The sequence below is a fragment of the Aythya fuligula genome, chromosome 24, assembly GCF_009819795.1.
Source record: "Aythya fuligula isolate bAytFul2 chromosome 24, bAytFul2.pri, whole genome shotgun sequence".
Classification (NCBI taxonomy): Eukaryota; Metazoa; Chordata; class Aves; order Anseriformes; family Anatidae; genus Aythya; species Aythya fuligula.
Genome location: NC_045582.1, coordinates 4678697 through 4698671, shown reverse-complemented (window position 1 = coordinate 4698671; position 19975 = coordinate 4678697). Strand labels below are relative to the sequence as shown.

The window sequence follows — 19975 nt, the reverse complement described above, 5'->3', positions numbered from 1 at the left end:
ACAGGACAAGCCAGAGATGGTCAGGTCCTCTTAGAACAACAACATGAGGTCTCTTCTTCAATCCATTTTGGTCAGCAGCATGTTGTGAGTTCCTGGGGTCCTGGTCTGGGGCACTGTCTGGCATCTTTAGCAGGGGCGGCACCTGCTGCCACAGTAGCGGCAGGTAATGCAGGAGAGGTCACAGCACCCAGAGTTGATGGGGACGCCGTCACAGCTGAGGATGCTGCCATGAGAGAACAGACTAACCCCCACCTCGCTAGTACCTCCCTTGAGGTACCTATGGAGAGCGATAAGGTCGCCCCTGAGCCTCCTCTTCTCCAGGCTGAACAAGCCCAGCTCCCTCAGCCGCTCCTCGTAGAACTTGTTCTCCAGGCCCCTCACCAGCTTTGTCGCCCTTCTCTGGACCCGCTCAAGCACCTTGATGTCCTTCCTGTAGCGAGGAGCCCAAAACTGAACACAGTACTCGAGGTGCAGCCTCAGCAGAGCTGAGTACAGGGGGACGATCACCTCCCTAGCCCTGCTGGTCACACAGTTTCTGATACAAGCCAGGATGCCGTTGGCCTTCGTGGCTACCTGAGCACACTGCTGGCTCATATTCAGCTGACTATCCACCTTCACTCCCAGGTCCTTCTCTGCCTGGCAGCTCTCCAACCATTCCTCTCCCAGCCTGTAGCTCTGCCTGGGGTTATTGCACCCCAGGTGCAGGACCCGGCACTTGGCCTTGTTGAACTTCATGCAGTTGACCTCAGCCCATCGGTGCTGCCTATCCAGATCCTCCTGCAGAGCTTTCCTACCCTCGAGCAGACTGACACATGCACCTAACTTAGTGTCATCTGCAAACTTACTGAGGGTGCACTCGATGCCCTCGTCCAGATCATCGATGAAGATATTAAAGAGGACCGGCCCCAGCACCGAGCCCTGGGGGACGCCACTAGTGACTGGCCTCCAACTGGACTTGACTCCATTCACCACGACTCTTTGGGCCCGGCTATCCAGCCAGTCTCTAACCCAACAAAGCGTGCACCAGTCCAAGCCAAGAGCAGCCAGTTTCTTGAGGAGAATGCTATGGGAGACGGTGTCAAAAGCCTTGCTGAAGTCAAGGTAGACCACATCCACAGCCTTTCCCTCGTCCACCCAGCGCGTCACTTTGTCTTAGAAGGAGATCAGTCCTTACGCTTGCACGAAGCCTCAAAAGAATTGTGGGCCAGGGTCTTCAGGACACGGCAGTGGTCTTTGGGAGGAAGACCGTGGTCTTCCTCAAGATGTACTTTTCACCTTTTGCTAAAGAATGCCAAGTTGGCTGAATCAGTTGTTTTTCAAGCCACAGGAATGCCGAGTTGGCTCATGTTAGCTGAAGTTTCAGCATACCTGAAGGTCAACAGATAGCGGGATTTTTCAATTAACAAGATGCTTCAACATAACAGAAGGTCAACAGATAACAAGATGTCGTATATTTTGTTCTCATTACATTTTTAACTACAAGACTTATTCTATCCTAAAGTGAGTTTATGAAATATCAAAGTATCAATACTTCAGTTACTAAACACCAAGTCGTCATTACATTTGACCTCAGTACCAAGGAAGCTCATGGAGCAGATCCTCTTAAGAGTCATCACGCAGCACTTGCAGGGCAAGCAGGCGATTAGGCCCAGTCAGCATGGGTTTATGAAAGGCAGATCCTGCTTGACGAACCTGATCTCCTTCTATGACAAAGTGACGCGCTGGGTGGATGAGGGAAAGGCTGTGCATTCTTACTGCCATGTCTCAGCAGAGACAGTGGGATATCTGCCCCCACATGATCTCTTTTCTGGAGCATGATGGGGTTGTACTGCCTATGGGACTCTGAGTTCCAGGGCCTGATGAAAGATGATCCATGCTTGGGAAAAAGAAAGCAAGACAGAGCAGCCATGACTGTTTGCGCATCAGTGCCTGTCCTGGGCCTGAGTTCTTGAAAAAGGAGTTGAGTTCACAGGGACTGGGGACTCCAGTGTGTGGCCTGATGGGACTGGCACCAGTACAAACCTGTGGATCCCCTCAGCCCTATGCATCTTGGCAACACCTGGGTCATGCCAGACACTGTGCTGAAATCTGATAGGGATGCAAAGGGAAGCTGTACCTGCTCTCCATGCCCAGACATGATGCCCATGATAAGGTGGTGGAGGAAAGGTGAATGTGGAGACGAGACAGAGGGCCATCGTAAAGACAATTACCCATTCCCAGTTTCTGCAGTCCTTTGAGACCATCTTTGTCTGAACCTCCATCCCTAGCACAGCTCCACCCAAAGCAAGATGAACACTCTTCCCAAAGAGCTGGGGCCTCCAATGTCACCAGTGCTTGTCTAGGCAGAGACGTCACAAGTCAAGGACTGGTGGCCATTGGCTGTGGAGGAACTAGGGATGTCTTCCTCACCTTCAAGAGACAGTGCCTGAAAGAGGAATTGCTGCAGTATGCCCCACCCTCCAGTGCCTAGAGGAATGAGGCAGTGCCCCAAGCCTATTCCCACTAAGGAATGGTTTTCTCCCTTGGCCATCAGTATCCAGATGAAAAGACCACACAGGGACACACTCAGGGTTGCTGCAAATGTTTATCAAGGCTCAGGAGGGAAAGGAGGTGACTCCCAGAGGAGGCCCCGAGATCGTAGCACAGCAGGAGCAGACAAAAATCTGTTCAGCTTTTCCAATGGCAGACTTGCAACAGGGCATCAATCTACCTGGCCCACATGGGGAGAGGGGCTAGCAGGTCTCTCCAGGCTGGTTTCTGGGGGCCTCATGCAAAGCAGAGGGCAAGAGAAAGAAAAGAAAGAAAATGAGTGTGTGGAAAACAGGATAGGTAGATATTGGCCAAGTTGTCATAGACTCCAGGCTGGCCCCTTCCTGTCTGTCCTTACAGGACAAGCCAGAGATGGTCAGGTCCTCTTAGAACAACATGAGGTCTCTTCTTCCTTCCATTTTGGCCAGCAGCATGTTGTGAGTTCCTGGGGTCCTGGTCTGGGGCACTGTCTGGCATCTTTAGCAGGGGCGGCACCTGCTGCCACAGTAGCGGCTGGTAATGCAGGAGAGGTCACAGCACCCAGAGTTGATGGGGACGCCGTCACAGCTGAGGATGCTGCCAACGGCAGCAGAGGTGGAGGATCCCACAGCCGTGTTCTGCGGGAAGGAGCTGAGGATGGGGCCGGGCAGGGTCACCACCACGGGAGAGGGCTGGATGACGATGGTGGAGTTCTGGCACTGCCTGACGCAGGGCTCGTTGCAGCTGCTGGCCAGCGGGGTCGGGCCGCACGGCTGGCATGGCCGGCACTGGTCGTAGCAGGACATGTCTGGGGGCAGGAGGTTCACCTGGGACAGAGGGCAGGGAGGAAGCTTAAAATGGGGATGCACGAGGAGTAGCCTGTCACCACACCCTAACAGATCCAAGGCACAGGCAGTACTGTGAGCTGGAGGCTGTGCAGGGATGTGCGAGCAGTTCTTGGCTGCATCCTGACAGGGCCCAAAAGAGCAACCAGAGCCAGGCTACACCCTATGCACAAGAGCCATCATATCAAAGGCCCAATCTTCCTCCATGACAACCCTTCTATAACTTGACTCTCCCACAACCAGCAGTCCCAAGATATGGCAGGGCACACAGCTAATAGCAGCTGAAAGGTCCAAGGAACTGAGTCCTCCTGTGGGAGAATGAGGGGGACAAGAAGGGGCTTCACACTCACCTGGTTCCCAACAAGAAGAAGGTCAGAGAAGTGGATGAGAGAGCACAGAGCTGGGCTGGCTTTTATAGTGGGCCTTGGCTGCCCCATGTCCAGAGGCATCCCTTGAAGCAGGGACTATTTTCTGACAAGCTACTCATGCATGAAAAACATCCCACCTAATGATACGGGATGTGTGTTGCCTTCCTGTGATGCTGCTTTTCATTTCCTGCTTTATGCCCTTTCCCCAAAGAAGGCAACTTCTGAGTGGCAGGCAGGGAGTCCCAAGTATTTCCAGGCAACACATGTCAGTGTGGGCAGAAGACAGCTCACGTGCTAGAAGAGTCCAGTAAAAGCATATGTTGTCAGTCTGGGTGACTTCCTAGGGACTCTCTGGGGCCCTTTTGGCTACAGGTGACCCAGCTCCTGACTGTGACCCTACCCCTGCTGACACTGCCCTCAGGGAAAACCTGCTGGACTGTTTTGCCTCCTCCTGCTCTGACCCAGGGATGTCTGTACAGGGGGAGAGGTTGTGCAGGGCCCTTTCTCGATCACAAAAGAAAGGCCCAACAGGTCAGTGGCTGTTTTAGTTAGAAGGAATAACAAGATGAATGTAGACAGAAAGGAAGCCTTTCATGTGCAGGTGATCCTGCCTTCTACCAGCATCGGACAGAGCCGGGTGGGTTTTCCCAAGACACACAGTGCAGATCCTGTCCATAGAGAATTCCTTCTTCACTCCCATAACTTGATGCCTTTCATTTTTTGCTTTAAAAAACAAACAAAATCATACACCATCTCCTTACATGATGCAAGCTTATTTCTTTCATGACACCCACCAGTGATCAGTTGGGGCACTCCAGCACTTTCCTTACCACTGCTACTCAGGCTAATAAATGGGATTCTCAGGCCTTAAGTGCAAGGCTCAAGAAAGCTGACATTGTCTTGTCAAGAGCCCTGGCTCCAGTGCCTTCTGGAAGGCTCCCAGTCCACCTCCCCTCTCTACCACATCAAACCATGTGCTTTGCTCAAATGCTGTCCAGAATCTTTGCCGTACACTGTGTCACGTTCATGCACATGTTCCTCCCTTGTGGGCACTTGCCTATACTGGGGCTGCCTGGGACAGACTCAGCATTCCCCGCAGCAGCCCCTAGAGTGCTGTGCTCTGCACTTGGAGATAGAACAGCATTGCCTTCACACCAACATTGGGGCTATAGTGGAGCAGTGGTGACACAGCATCAAGACTCTCTCCAAGCCCCCCAAAGCCAGCAGGTATGCAGGTGGGCACAAGGTTGGGAGGGGACATCACCAGGGCAGGTGACCTAAGCCAACCAAAGGGATATTCCATACTGGGTGATGTCCCACTGAGCAGTGAAGATGTGAAAGGGGAAGGAAAATCAGGGGTGGGCATACTGAGTCAGTGCTTCCAAAGACATCGACAATCATTAGTTGCTGATGGGAATCGGAGAATAATTTTCTTTCATTTTGTTTCCAAACATCCTTCTCTCTTTAGTTTTTGATTTCTTCTTCCTTTTTCATTTAATTATATTATATTATATTATCCCTATTATATTATATTATATTATATTATATTATATTATATTATATTATATTATATTATATTATATTATATTATATTATCCCTATCTACACTTTTTACATTCTACTCTCTCTGAAGGAACATCCTGGCTTGCTGAGGCCCTGCTGTGTTTTACCTCCAGAAGATATCGAGTGGTGGAAGGCAAGGAATCCTGAAGAGCAACTCTATCTCCTTTCCACAGGAGTGAGGGGAAGGTCTAGAGAGAGGTTTCTTTGGTACATACTGAGTCTTTCTGAGAGCTGCTGCTCTTCATTCTGGAATTCTCAGCCATCTACCTCTTGATCCAGACTGGGCACCACACTCGTGTTTGGACACCACACTCGTGTGTGGTGCCCAAACAGCCCATGTATCCTTCCGTGTAGTTTGTCTTTGGAAACCTCCCATTCACTGACATGTGCCATGTCTTGGTCAGGATGCCTCTTTATGGACCATTTACTTTTCCAGCGGTGTGGTCTGGCTCCCCTTCCTCCACTAGTGGGCCTAAACTGGGATGTCCTCTTCACACTCATCGCCTATGACCAAGCTGCGTGCATCTGCCACCCACTGCAGAACTTCAGTCTGGTGGGAGGCCTGTGGGCTGAGCTCCTGCTCCCCTCCTTGGCACAAGCGGCGCTCACCCTTCGTTTGCCCTGCTCTGGCCATACACAATTGCAGCTTCTTCTGGGACTCGCTGTCAGTCATGCAGCTGCCTTCTGTAGAGAGGTTCTGGACTGCTGTGCTTCTTGAATACAACAGGACCACCAGTTTTCCTGTGCTCCTCGAGCTCCTGCAGGGTGCTCATGGTCTCCCTCTGAATGTAGACATGTGAGGAGACACAACACACTGTCTGCTCACTCTCACTTCCCTGCACTTGTACCATGCCGGGGGCTACGTTCCCTCCTCTACACCCACCCCGTTGCCAACTTCTCCCACAACAAAGTGGTGTCCATCTTCTCCAGGGCTGTGATGCCCCTGCTCCATGCACCAACCTACAGCCTAAAGACCGAGAAAGTGAAGGGAGCCATGTGAAAACTGAGAAACAGAGGGAGGTTGTTTCTTTGTTTCCTCTGCTGTGTTCTCTGTCTCCGCTTTCAGGGCCATGCCGTTTTCTCTACTCTCTTCTGCAATGGAGGTCTTGGGGAAGCTGCCATCACTGCTTCCACAGCAGCCCTCATTTTCTTTCTTACCTTTCAGCTCCTCCCTCCTTGTTTCCTACCCTAGAAGCAGCCCTTCAACACTTGGGAGGGGGGCAGAGAGAAAGAACAGCAAGAAGCTGGAAACAACACATAGGGATACAAACCTGACTGACAGATGATGAGGGAGGCAGTGAGGAGACCAAATGTGGGCAGTCACATCACTTGAGGGGGTTACACGGGGCTGAGGCTCCTTCTCTGCTCTCCTCTATGCCTCCTCGTCTCCTACCCCGTTCACTGCCCTCCTCTCCCCTTCCCACTCCCAAAGGAGATGCCGTAGCAGACGGGCAGCTGCTGTCTCCGCTCCCTCGCCCTTTCGCTTTCGCTCCCACTCCCAGTCACACTCCCACTCCCTCTCCTATCCCGGGCTGGGCTGCAGGACGGGCAGAGCCCCGCGGGCAGCAGCCGAAGCCCTGCCCGCCCACAGGCGCCCAGCACTCGCAGCCCGGGACAGCCCCCGAGCGGCCCCGGGGCGGAGCTGGCGGCGCCGGGCGGCGGCGGCGGGGAGGAGGTGCCGCGGGCGGAGCAGAGCCGGGGCTGGCGGGGGCAGCGCGGCGCGGGCGGCGGAGCGGCGGGATGCGGCAGGGCCGGGCCGCAGGGCTGGCGGCGCTGGCCGCGGTGCTCCTGGGTGCGCGGGGCTGCCGGCGCCGGGGACGGGACGGGACGGGACGGGGCTGCCCTCGCTTCTGGCCCGCCGGCTTCTTACGGACCTCGCTCCCCTCTGGCCTCCCTCTGCAGCCATCCCGCCTGCCTCCAGCGAGCTCAGCCGGCCGTTGCCTCCCACCTTGCCTTGCTCCCTGCCTCCCTCCTCTCCTTTCGGCACACCCCCACTCATTCCTGCCTGCTTCCCTTCTCCTCCTGGCTCGGACTCTCCTTCCAAACAGCCGTGCTCTGACTTGGTCCCCAAATAACCATTCCCAGTGAAATGCCTTTGTGTGCTTTTTTCTGAGAAAAAGCTCGCATCAGCTGTCAACTGTTTTCTTCTTCCCTTTCCCACTGTGTGACATTTTCGGTGCAGGAAAGACGTTTTCTGAGTTTTCTGCTTCTTTTATTCTTGGCAGTGGCTGTGGGCAGAGCCCAGGTGTAGCAAGAGCCATGGGCAGAGACCAGGGAGGGCACCGGCATCAACATCACCTGTTCACACCCCAGCATCCAGATTGACGAAGTCATCCACTGGTACCGTCATCTCCCGGGCCGAGGACCCGCATTCCTCATGAGCATTCGTAAAGACTCCAGAGCACTGACGGACCTGCCGGGGTGGCTCGTGGTGGCAGCAGACCGCCGGTCCAGCGTCCTGTGGCTCACCGAGCCCCGTCTTCGGGACGCGGCGGTGTATTACTGCGCCCTGAGAGCCACGGGGAGAGGAGCCGGGGCTGCGGCCGTGCAGGAACCGTGGCGGGCGGGGCCGGGCGTGTGTGGCGGGGGCGAGGCAGGGGCACAGCCCCCAGGGGGCGCTGCCGCTCCGCCCGCCAGGACCACCTCGTCCCGCAGCCGCGGGGGTTCCCCGGCAGCCCTGCCCCTCCAAGGCACTTCGGTTCTGCTGAAAGGGTCTGGAGCCTGGGTGCAGCTGAACGGAGATGGCAGCAGCCTGGCAGAGGTGTGTGCAGGGAAGAGGCACTGAAACACAGCCCCTTTCTCCTGAGCCCTCCTTTTCCTCACACTGCAACAATCACCCTTTGTTCCTGCAGAATTCAGGCCCAAACAAGGACCGAATCAGGACAGTTTGGATCCTTGGTTTAATTCAGGGTAACAATGTTTGGAGTGCCTCAGCGTGGCTGTCCATCGATGACCTTGGGATGTATAGGAGAAGCAGACTGTTGTGAGGCTCCTGATGGTGCCTGTCAGTCAGGGATTTCCACCCCTGGACACTGCCAGGGTCTTCTGGGAGTCAGTGCTGGAGACAGGCCTATCTCCTCACAACTGGCTATAAAGGCCGGCCAGCATTGTCTCAGAAATGCATCGCAGAGGGGACAGGTTCCCATCCAACCCATGTCTGGCTGTTTTTCCTGAAGGCAAAGGGGCAGCCTCACATGTCGTATTTTAGAGCAAAGTTTTTTGCTCATGGTAGCATGTTTTTCAACCAAGCTAAGCTGCCTTGTGCAAACGTAGAAGCATATCCCAACCACAGTTTTGTCCATTTGCCAATGACATGCACCTAGAACTACACACAAGCATTATATACTGCTAACAGTGTCCTGGGGCATTCAAGGTAGGCAATAAACAGCAGAGCAATTAAGAAACCAATGTCTCCAGGAACTACCAGTCATGTTTTGGGTTGCAACATGGGCCAAGCCCTTCCAGGGCAATGGGCCATCCCAACAAAGCAGAAATGTTTGTCAGAGCTCTGCCTGGGTCTCTTTCCTGTGATCTACCCCACACCTTAGCCCTGGCAGTGCCATACCTTCACCTGGGCTAAATTGGTTGCATTCTCTTGCAGCTGTGGCTGATTCCATTCCTCTGACACCAGGAAAGACAAAGGGTTTTCCCCAGCACACCTTTGGCTCTTCTCTCTTGCCTGCATGGTTGATTCCTTCTGGACATGACAAGGCTGTACCAAGCAGGGACATACGTGCATCCATAAGGAAAGAGCTCTGTAATCAAGCAGGGAAAGACAGGGAGGAAGGACAGCTCCCTTCTGATGGGAGCTGTTACAGAGTTTACTAGGCTCTAATTAGATACTGGTGAGGAACATCATGGGGGTGAAAAGCACTGACAGGAAAAATATCTGCCAGCAGTCGAACAGGACCTGGAAACAATGGGCATTCTTGAAGTGCAACTGGGTAACAGAGAGCTGCACATATCCTGAACATAGCCTCTACATAACCAAAAGAAGAAACAGAGAAACAACTTGCCTGAGCAGGAGCAAAGCAAATGGTCAGGAAAAGTGGAAATGAGCATGAGGAAGTCCCTGTGAGTGCAGGTCCTGGGCCTGAGTAAAGCTGCTGCATGCTTGGGGGCAAGTGGGCACCCTAGAGCAGCGTGGGGGCATGCAAACTGCTTGCTGTCTCTGCACTGACCCAGCCCATATGGGTTCAGGGTCCTCAGGGACTGGAGATTGCCATGTATGGTCTATTACGGCGAACACCAATGCTGACTTGTGGAAGGGGATCAGCCCTGCATGTGTGCCATCACCCGGGCCCTGCCAAGTGCTCTGCTGGGGGCGGTTGGGCCTCATGGGACACATGTTCCTGCCACACATGCCCATGTGTGCTGGTCATAGCCCTGAGGTAGGGCGAAAGAGGGAAGATGAAGGTGGAGTAGAAGCGGTGGATCATTCCAGCGCTTATTCCACCCATTCCCCACATCTGCCATCCATCTTCTGTCCCCACCTGCTTCCCCAGCACAGCACTGTCCTGAGCAAGAAGAAGCCCGTTCCTAAGAGCCTACAGGGTGCCAAGCCTCCACAGCCTCCCACAGACTCGTAGCTTTTCCCGTGAGGACAGCAGAGGTTGTGCTCTCTGTTTGCAGGACAGGGGGGAGCTGTGGGCATAGACGCTGCAAGGCAAGGGTACATAGCCCCTACCTCTGTTAAAGGCAGGGATGTCTTCTTCAGTCCCAAGGGGCAGTGTCCAAGAGAGGACTCTCTGCAGTGTGTCGCAACCTCCCATTGTTCTAGGAGTGGGGAAGAGGCTCCTTAAACACCCATCTTATACCCACCAAGGGCAAAACCATTCTCGGTGGGCAGTTGAGGAGGGTATATGCAGAGGGAAGAAACGTACAACCAAGGCTGGTGATGCAGAAAACTTTAATTAGTGTAGAGAGGAAAAGGAGGTCATTCTGAGCAGAGGCCCTTCAGTGCAGAGATCACCAGGGCCAACCTAGAGGCAGCGTCCTTTGCCCATGGAGGAGTTCATGCAGGGCATTTGTCTGCTGTTACCACAGTGGCAGGGCTGGAACTGAGGATCCCCACAGCGTAAGGGAGGAGAACAGTACGAAAAGGGGGGCAAGGTGGTAGGTGGAGGAATGGAAGAAGAGACATGGGCCATGTTTTCAGAGATCTCAGGCTAGCCCCTGGTCAGGCTCCTGCCAATGTTTGCCAGAGGAGGTGAGGAAGGTCAGTCATTCTGAAAGCAATGGCCTGAAGATTCCTCCTTGTATTGTCCAGCACCATGGTTGTGCTGGAACCCCAGGGCCATGGGCAGTGGCTTTAGCAGGGCAGGCACCTTCTGCCACAGTAGCGGCTGGTAATGCAGGAGAGGTCACAGCACCCGGAGGTGATGGGGACTCCGTCACAGCTGAGGATGCTGCCAACGGCAGCAGAGGTGGAGGATCCCACAACGGTGTTCTGTGGGAAGGAGCTGAGGATGGGGCCGGGCAGGGTCACCACCACGGGAGAGGGCTCAATGACGACGGTGGAGTTCTGGCACTGCCTAACGCAGGGCTCATTGCAGCTGCTGGCCAGTGGAGTCGGGCCACAGGGCCGGCATGGCCGGCACTGGTCGTAGCAGGACATGTCTGGGGGCTGGATTTGAACCTGGGAGAGAGGGCAGAGAGGAAGATCCAATGACACCATCACAGAGCGCATAATCCAAAAGGCTGCCTCTGCACCATGTCACAGTCTCTCTTTACACAGAACTTCTCTCTCCACCATTCTCCCATGTCAAGGAACTCCAAGGCCCAGCATAGCTCTGAACCACCACCAGATGAGATGTCTATTGATGCAAGATCCCTTCTACTTCAGAAGAGGAGGAGAGAGGACTTCAGACTCACCTGGTTCCCAAGGAGGATGAGGCTACAGAACTGGATGAGAGAGCAAGGAGCTGGTCTGCCTTTTATACTGGTACTTCATTGCCACAGGCCCAGAGGCACCCGTGGCAGAGGTAACAATTTTCTGACAAGTTCATCTTGAATGCAAACCATCCCAACAAATGATATGGGCTGTGCGTTGGTTTCCTGCACTGCTGCCTTTTCATTTCCAGATCTAGGCCATGGCCATTCCACAGTGATGATTTCTTTAGAGTGCTGGGATGAAATGTCCAAGGACTTCTAGGGCAGGAATGTATCAGTGAGGTCAGAAGACTCACTGGAAGTGCTGGATGGGTCCCCTCTGATCATCTTCATGGCTCTGCTCTGAACCCACTCTAACAGGTCTATATCTTTCTCATGCTGGGGGCCCCAAAGCAGAGCACAGCACTCCAGGTGGGGTCTCACTGAAACAGAGATACTGAATGTTTTCTTTGCTACAGTCTTTGCTTCAAGGACTTCCCCACAGGACTCCTGAACTGTGGAGGAGGAGAAAGGGTCTGGGAAGTGGAGATCTCCCCCCTTGTTGAGAAGGGAGTGGTTCGGTAGCATCTGAATGGGATCAGCGCTCACAAATCCATGGGTCCTGATATGATGCATCCACGTATGCTAAGAGGGTTGGCAGAGGTGATCACCAAACCGTTCTCTATCATCTTTGAAAGGTCCTGGAGAACAGGAGAGGTGCCTGAAGATTGGAGGATAGCCATTGTCACTCCGGTCTTCAAGAAGGGCAAGAAGGAGTATCCGGGAAACTACAGGCCAGTCAGTCTCAGCTCTGTCCCTGGAAAGGTCTTGGAACAGCTTGTTCTGGATGCCATCTCCAAGCAATTGGAAGAGAAGAAGGTTATGAGAAATCACAGAATCACAGAATTGTCTAGGTTGGAAGAGACCTCAAGATCACCTAGTCCAACCTCTGACCTAACACTAACAAGTCCTCCACTAAACCATATCACTAACCTCTACATCTAAATGTCTTTTAAAGACCTCCAGGGATGGTGACACCACCACTTCCCTGGGCAGCCCATTCCAATGCCTAACAACCCTTTCGGTAAAGAAGTTCTTCCTAATATCCAACATAAAACACCCCTGGTGCAACTTTATCCCATTCCCCTTCAATCTGTCGCCAGGCACATGAGAGAATAGACCAACCCCCACCTCGCTACAGCCTCCTTTAAGGTACCTGTAGAGAGTGATAAGGTCACCCCTGAGCCTCCTCTTCTCCAAGCTGAACAATCCCAGCTCCCTCAGCCGCTCCTTGTAAGACTTGTTCTCCAGACCCCTCACCAGCTTCGTTGCCCTTCTCTGGACTCGCTCAAGCACCTCCATGTCCTTCTTGTAGCAAGGGGCCCAAAACTGAACAAAGTACTCGAGGTGCAGCCTCACCAGAGCCGAGTACAGGGGGACGATCACTTCCCTAGACCTGCTGGCCACACTGCTTCTTATGCAAGCCAGGATGCTGTTGGCCTTCTTGGCCACCTGAGCACACTGCTGGCTCATATTCAGCCAACTATCAACCAATACTCCCAGGTCCTTCTCCGCCAGGCAGCTTTCCAAGCACACATCTCCCAGCCTGTATCTCTGCTTGGGGTTGTTGTACCCCAGGTGCAGGACCCGGCACTTGGCCTTGTTGAACTTCATACGGTTGGCCTCAGCCCATCGGTGCAGCCTATCCAGATCCTCCTGCAGAGCCTTCCTACCCTTGAGCAGATCGACACACGCACCTAACTTGGTGTCATCTGCAAACTTACTGACGGTGCACTCAATCCCCTCATCCAGATCATCAATAAAGATATTAAAGAGGACTGGCCCCAGTACCAAACCCTGGGGAACGCCACTAGTGACTGGAATAGTCAGTGTGGATTCACCAAGGGGAAGTCCTCAGGGGAGCTGGAGGCATGTGTGATCATCCTTAGCCCCTGAACAGGGAGAAGTGTCATAACGACCAGCTGCCGCGGCAGTGCAGTATTGCATGTCTGGGACAAGCTGGGTCTCCTGCAGGCTGCAAATGCTGAGACCAGGCAGGAGAAACAAGGCTGCACTGATGAAGCTTCTCTGTTTCACAAACCATGTTGAATATGGTGTTTTTACATCCTCAGGCTTGAGGAAGCTCTTCTGTCTGCTTGCAAGAGCAAGAAGGAAAGCAACCTGGAGAAAGAAAAGCTTGGCCCAGGCAGCTCCCAGCAGGGGACAGCTATGGGCCCTCTTTCTTCTGTGCTCTTAGGGAAGGCAGCACCAGCCTCAGTCTTGTCTCAGCAGGGGTCTGATCTGCCCCTGGGATCATTGCCCCAAGGATTCTCTGGAGACATTGAACACCTCTGCAGGAATAATGCCTTCCCTCCGGTTCTTGCCTGGGAACATGCCTGGAGCTGACCAAACAGCTGCTAAATTTTAGTTTGAGAATCAGAATGCTGCACTCGATATTGGGGAAAAAAAAAAAAAAAAGTTCCATCAAGGAAAACATTTAAAACTCATCATCTCTTGAGCATTCCGCAACCCTGTTCAGAAAAAGCTGAACTGATAAAAGTAGAGACTAAAAATACTTGGGGCAACAAATGTGGTGAAGGGCCTAGAGGGGATGACATATGAGGAGCGGCTGAGATCACTTGGCCTGTTCAGCCTGGGGAAGAGGAGGCTGAGGGGAGACTCATCGAAGTCTACAACTTCCTCATGAGGAGGAGTGGAGAGGCAGGTGCTGACCTATTCTCCATAATCACCAGTGATAGGACCTGTGGGAACAGTGTCAAGCTGAGACCAGAGAGGTTTATGCTGGACATCAGGAAGAGGTTCTTCACCGAGAAGTTGGTCGCACACTGGAACAGGCTCCCCAGTGAAGTGCTCACTGCACCAAGCCTGTCTAAATTTAAGAAATGATTGGTCTGTGCACTTAGTCACAATGCCTAAAATTTTGGGCAGACCTGTATGGTGCCAGGAGTTGGACTTGATGATCCTTAATGGGTCCCTTCCAACTCGGGATATTCTATGTTTCTATGATTCTGTGACTTGCTTCTAACATTTCATTTATATCTTTGATTCTTTTGCAACATTCTGAAGCATAATATCTGTTCACTTTGGTTGAAAAAAAAACCACTGGGTTGATGCTGATGATCTTGTATAGCAGTATTTCTGTTGCTGGCTGGAATTCTTATGAGTTGGGAGCTTCTTTTATGCAGAAAATTACTGTACGTCTTACAGCACCGTGGGACACGAAGAAATCTAGCAATGCAAAATATATATATATAATATTATTAACATTTATATTATTTATATATAATATAAACATATAAATACAATATAAATTTTTTTATAATATTATAACATTAACATTTCTTTGAAACCTGAATAAATAATTTCTGTCAAATACTCCAGATTTGTATGACCTACTTGGTTTTTGGAAACTGACACAAGAGAAAAAGTCAGGGACAAGAACAGAAAACAGAATCTGGACTGGAAAGACTGTAATTTGTAGCTCACTTCAAGAAGGGTCATGTAGTGAAGAGTGGGTGGATGGATGCCTGGAGAAGGATGGACAGCTGTTTGTATGGCTCTCTATATGGAAGTAGAGTGTGAGGGAGAGAGGGCAGATGGAGGGAAAATGAGAGATCAAGAGAGGCCATGAGAGGCAAGGAAGAGGCTTTTCGTTGATGTTTACAGCTGCTCTTAGTGCAGCATGAAACCTCAGTGTGACATCATCCCCTTCTGAAATCTTAGAGCCATGGCAAAGGAGAACAGGACCTTTGGGACTGAATACATTCTTCTGAGCTTAACAGACCATCGTGGCTGGCACATCATCCTCTTTGTCATCATCTTCTCCTCATCTCTCTGAAGGCTATGGGGAATGGCCTCCCCTTTGTCACTATGGGGAGTGACCACCTGTCTGCTGGGGTTCAAGAAGCATTCAGACAACACTCTCAGACCAGTGGTTTCATTTGCAGATAATTCTGCATGAAGCTAGAGGAGATGGACTTGATGATCCTTGTTTGTCTGTTCTAACTTAGCATACACTAGAGTTCTGTTATTCTATGGTTTTCAGAGACAATGAGATGCTATGTGGACAATGTCTTCTTAAAATGTTGGTCTTGTTCTCCTCAGTTAACTTATGCTGCAGGCTGGGAAAGATGGAATCAACAATTTGACTTGATCTCTAGATGGATTTTTCATTTCCAAGGCAAAGGTGAATCTCCAAATTGTGAGTGTGCTTCTCCAACTCAGACTTCAGCGTTAGCCAGGAGGTAATTCTGGATCAGGAGCACCTATTGATTATTGCTCTAACCCAGGCAATAGATGTGTTATGCATAGAAGGTCTGGGTCCCAGGGTGAGAGCTGGGTCTGGGGCACAGACTAAGGCCAGACCCCAGAGAGGCCTGGCTAAAGGCTCCATCCAGTGATGGCGCTGCACCACCCAGATGGCTGGCCAGGCCAGACTGGCAAAATTAGGTAGGCCAGGCACAGGCACACACTCAACAAAGCTGGGGCAGGGCTATGCTAGGTCTGAGCTTGTGCAGAGACCCTGGGCTAGGGGTCAGGCCAGAGCTGTAAGATGTTGTTGTCCTGGACTTTGGTGGGCTTGGTTCTGATGCTTGTTGCCCTTGCACCACCACCTGAGCCAGCACTGCCTCCCAGAGAACCTGGCCTGTGGAGAGGTCCCCCCATCCTCACACCATGGAGCAATAGCCCCATCCCCCATCCTGGTCCCGTGGCACTGGCAGCATGTACAGTCTGTGTGAAACTAAATCACCCTCACACCACAGGGCCCCAAAGTGTGCTGCAAAAAGGAGTTGAGTTCACAGGGCCTGGGGTCTCCAGTGTGTGGCCTGATGGGACTGGTATCAGTACGAACCTGTGGATCCCCTCAGCCCTATGTATCCTGGCAACAGCTGGGCCATGCCAGACACTGTGCTGTAGTGTGATGGGGGTGCACAGGGAAAGTGTTCCTGCTCTCCATGCCCAGACATGATGCCCATGATCAGGTGGTGCCGGAAAGGTGAAAGTCGATGAGAGACAGAGGGCTATCCCCTAGACAATTTCCCATTCCCAGTTTATGCAATCCTTTGGGATTATCTTTTTCTGAACCTCCATCCCCAGCACAGCTCCACCCATAGCAAGATGAACACTCTTCCCAAAGAGCTGGGGCCTCCAATGTCACCAGTGCTTGTCTAGGCAGAGACGTCACAAGTCAAGGACTGGTGGCCATTGGCTGTGGAGGAACTAGGGATGTCTTCCTCACCTTCAAGAGACAGTGCCTGAAAGAGGAACTGCTGCAGTATGCCCCACCCTCCAGTGCCTAGAGGAATGAGGCAGTGCCCCAAGCCTATTCCCACTAAGGAATGGTTTTCTCCCTTGGCCATCAGTATCCAGATGAAAAGACCACACAGGGACACACGCATGGTTGCTGCAAAGGTTTATCAAGGCTCAGGAGGGAAAGGAGGTGACTCCCAGAGGAGGCCCCGAGATCGTAGCACAGCAGGAGCAGACAAAAATCTGTTCAGCTTTTCCAATGGCAGACTTGCAACAGGGCATCAATCTACCTGGCCCACATGGGGAGAGGGGCTAGCAGGTCTCTCCAGGCTGGTTTCTGGGGGCCTCATGCAAAGCAGAGGGCAAGAAAGCAAGGAAAGAAAAAGATCATGTGAAAAACAGGTTAGGTAGACATTGGCCATGTTGTCATAGACTCCAGGCTGGCCCCTTCCTGTCTGTCTTTACAGGACAAGCCAGAGATGGTCAGGTCCTCTTAAAACAACAACACAATGTTTGCTCTTCCATCCAATCTTATCCAGCAGCATGTTGTGAGTTCCTGGGGTCCTGGTCTGGGGCACTGTCTGGCATCTTTAGCAGGGGCGGCACCTGCTGCCACAGTAGCGGCTGGTAATGCAGGAGAGGTCACAGCACCCAGAGTTGATGGGGACGCCGTCACAGCTGAGGATGCTGCCAACGGCAGCAGAGGTGGAGGATCCCACAGCCGTGTTCTGCGGGAAGGAGCTGAGGATGGGGCCGGGCAGGGTCACCACCACGGGAGAGGGCTGGATGACGATGGTGGAGTTCTGGCACTGCCTGACGCAGGGCTCGTTGCAGCTGCTGGCCAGCGGGGTCGGGCCGCACGGCTGGCATGGCCGGCACTGGTCGTAGCAGGACATGTCTGGGGGCAGGAGGTTCACCTGGGAGAGAGGGCAGAGAGGAAGCAGAACATGGGCATTCATGAGGAGCAGCCAGTCACAACATCCTAACAGATCCAAGGCACAGGCAGTACTGTGAGCTGGAGGCTGTGCAGGGATGTGCGAGCAGTTCTTGGCTGCATCCTGACAGGGCCCAAAAAGAGCCACCACAGCCAGGCTACACCCTAGGCTCCAGCACAGGAGCCATCATACCAAAGGCTCAGTCTTCCTCCATGACAAACCTTCTACCCCTTGACTCTCCCACAACCAGCAGTCCCAAGATTTGGCAGGACACGCAGCTGATAGCAGCTGAAAGGTCCAAGGAACTGAGTCCTCCTATGGGAGAATGAGGGGGACAAGAAGGGGCTTCACACTCACCTGGTTCCCAACAAGAAGAAGGCCAGAGAAGTGGATGAGAGAGCACGGAGCTGGGCTGGCTTTTATAGTGGGCTTTGGCTGCCCCATGTCCAGAGGCATCCCTTGAAGCAGGGACTATTTTCTGACAAGCTGCTCTTGAATGCAAAACATCCCACCTAATGATACGGGATGTGTGTTGCCTTCCTGTGATGCTGCTTTTCATTTCCTGCTTTATGCCTTTTCCCAAAGAAGGCAACTTCTGAGTGGCAGGTAGGGAGGCCCAAGTATTTCCAGGCAACACACGTTCAACATTCCCCACAGCAGCCCCTAGAGTGCTGTGCTCTGCACTTGGAGATAGAACAGCATTGCCTTCACACCAACATTGGGGCTATAGTGGAGCAGTGCTGACACAGCATCAAGACTCTCTCCAAGTCCCCCAAAGCCAGCAGATATGCACGTGGGCGCGAGGCTGGGAGGGGACATCACCAGGGCAGCTGACCTAAACCAACCAAAGGGATATTCCGTACTGGATGATGTCACACTCAGTAGTAAAGTTGTGAAAGGGGAAAGAAAACCAGGGGTGGGCATACTAAGTCAGTGCTTCCAAAGACATCAGCGAACATTACTTGCTGATGGGAAGTGGAGAATAATTTTCTCTCAATTTGTTTCCAAACACCCTTTTCTCTTTAGTTTTATAATTTTTCTTTCTTTTTCACTTAATTATATTATACCTATCTCAACTTGTAAGTCCTTTAGCTTAAATCACATTCTCTGCGCACATCTTGCTTTCAGCAGGGGGTGTGAGAGAGCTGTGTGGTGGATGTTTAGTTGGCAAGAAGAGAGCAAGAAGGAACCTGAGAACAGCTGAACAATCACAGAACAAAAACAGCCCAGAAGTGCCCACTGCACATATGCTGAAATGCAGCCTTCTGTATCTGAAGCCCTCTTTCTCCTTACCCTAAGAAGTTCATTGCCAATTTCAGTCCCCAACAAGTATGGATCCACAACAGTTTGGATCCTTTCTTTAATTCTGTACCACAGGATTCAGAGCATGGTGGCAGTCACCTCTCCCTGCCTCTACAGGACACAGCTGCACTCCCCATGGAGGTGTTAGAAACCTCCCCATGGAGGATGATTTCTAGGACAGGAATGCATCAGTGAGGGCAGAAGACTCACCGGAAGTGCTGGACAGGTCCCAGGCAGTCAGATGATGTCTGTCCTGGTCACTCTATTGGGGTTGTTTGAAGTTCTGAGGAAGAAGCTCCCATGAGTTTCAGGTGGATTCCAAACTGTGTCTGTGAATGAGGACGTGCCATATCCTTCCCTTCCTTTCCTCCTCAACTCACTCTGATGGTCCCTTGTTGCCTCCCCAGGTGTGTGATTTGTTCTACTGGCTTTTGACCTCATCTATGTTAGTAAAGAATTTCTTTTAATATCTCATCTAAATTGTCTTGCTTTTAGTTTTAAACCATTATCCCCTGACATATTCCAGTCCTCTGATTATCTTCATGGCTCTCTTCTGGACCCGTCCTAACAGGTCTATATCTTTCCTATGCTGAGGGCCCCAAGGCTGAGCACAATACTCCAGGTCGGGTCTCACTGAAGCAGAGCAGAGGCCGTGAATCACCTCCCTCCACCTTCTGGCCATGCTTCTGTCAAGGCAGACAAGCATGGAAACAAAGCGTCTTTCCTTGGCTAAATACTGTCTTTGATTCAGCTCTGCTAACTTGCTCTTCAGACAATTTCGCTGTATTCTTTCCAGGTGACCTGTCCTTGCTCCTACCCTCTATGGCCTTTTCTGTCATGTTTGAGTTTAGCCAGTTGCTCCATGTTCATCCATGCAGGTCTCCTGGCATTATGCCTGACTCCCTCTTTGGTGGGACGCATTGCTCCTGACCTTGGAGGAGGTGATCCTTGAATACTAACCAGCTTTCTTGGGCCCATCTCCCCTTCAGGGCTTTGTATCATGGTACTCTACCAAGCAGATGCCTGAGCAGGCCAAAGTCTGCTCTCCAGAAGTCCAGGGCAGCAAGTCTATTGTGCTTCCTCCTTGCTGTTCTCAGGATCCTCAATTCCACCATTTCACAGTCACTGCAGCCAAGGCTGTCCTTGAGCTTCACAGTCCCACCAGCCCCAGGTACTATGAGAACAAGGCCCAGAATACAGAACCTTTCCTTGTAGGCTCACCTTGTGCACTCACCTGAGTGCCTGGTTGCTTGTGTTCACACATCTGCTCTTGTCTTGTGACAGCCACTGTGCAGCTGACATTGTGTGAATG

The 19975-nt window shown here is 52.2% G+C and overlaps 3 protein-coding genes and 1 pseudogene across 3 annotated transcripts; 1 reads left to right on the top strand and 3 right to left on the bottom strand.

The window, feature by feature from the left end:
* Positions 1 to 2872: 2872 nt before the first annotated feature.
* On the bottom strand, positions 2873 to 3938 carry LOC116498463 (feather keratin Cos2-3-like). The gene is made up of 2 exons (XM_032202747.1): positions 3704 to 3938; positions 2873 to 3335 (listed from the first exon to the last, which is right to left on the bottom strand). The coding sequence occupies exons 1-2, from the start codon at positions 3800 to 3802 to the stop codon at positions 3009 to 3011; spliced, it is 426 nt and encodes a 141-aa protein (XP_032058638.1). The 5' UTR covers positions 3803 to 3938; the 3' UTR covers positions 2873 to 3008.
* Positions 3939 to 7024: 3086 nt separating this feature from the next.
* LOC116498303 lies at positions 7025 to 8069 on the top strand (annotated as a pseudogene).
* A 2526-nt stretch (positions 8070 to 10595) lies between these two features.
* On the bottom strand, positions 10596 to 11844 carry LOC116498302 (feather keratin Cos2-3-like). The gene is made up of 3 exons (XM_032202545.1): positions 11765 to 11844; positions 11159 to 11231; positions 10596 to 10922 (listed from the first exon to the last, which is right to left on the bottom strand). Exons 1-3 carry the CDS (start codon positions 11842 to 11844, stop codon positions 10596 to 10598), a joined length of 480 nt encoding a protein of 159 aa, XP_032058436.1.
* Positions 11845 to 17014: 5170 nt separating this feature from the next.
* Positions 17015 to 17817, bottom strand: LOC116498550 (feather keratin Cos2-3-like). Its single transcript, XM_032202875.1, has 2 exons — positions 17719 to 17817; positions 17015 to 17343 (listed from the first exon to the last, which is right to left on the bottom strand). Exons 1-2 carry the CDS (start codon positions 17815 to 17817, stop codon positions 17017 to 17019), a joined length of 426 nt encoding a protein of 141 aa, XP_032058766.1. The 3' UTR covers positions 17015 to 17016.
* Between the last annotated feature and the right edge of the window lie 2158 nt (positions 17818 to 19975).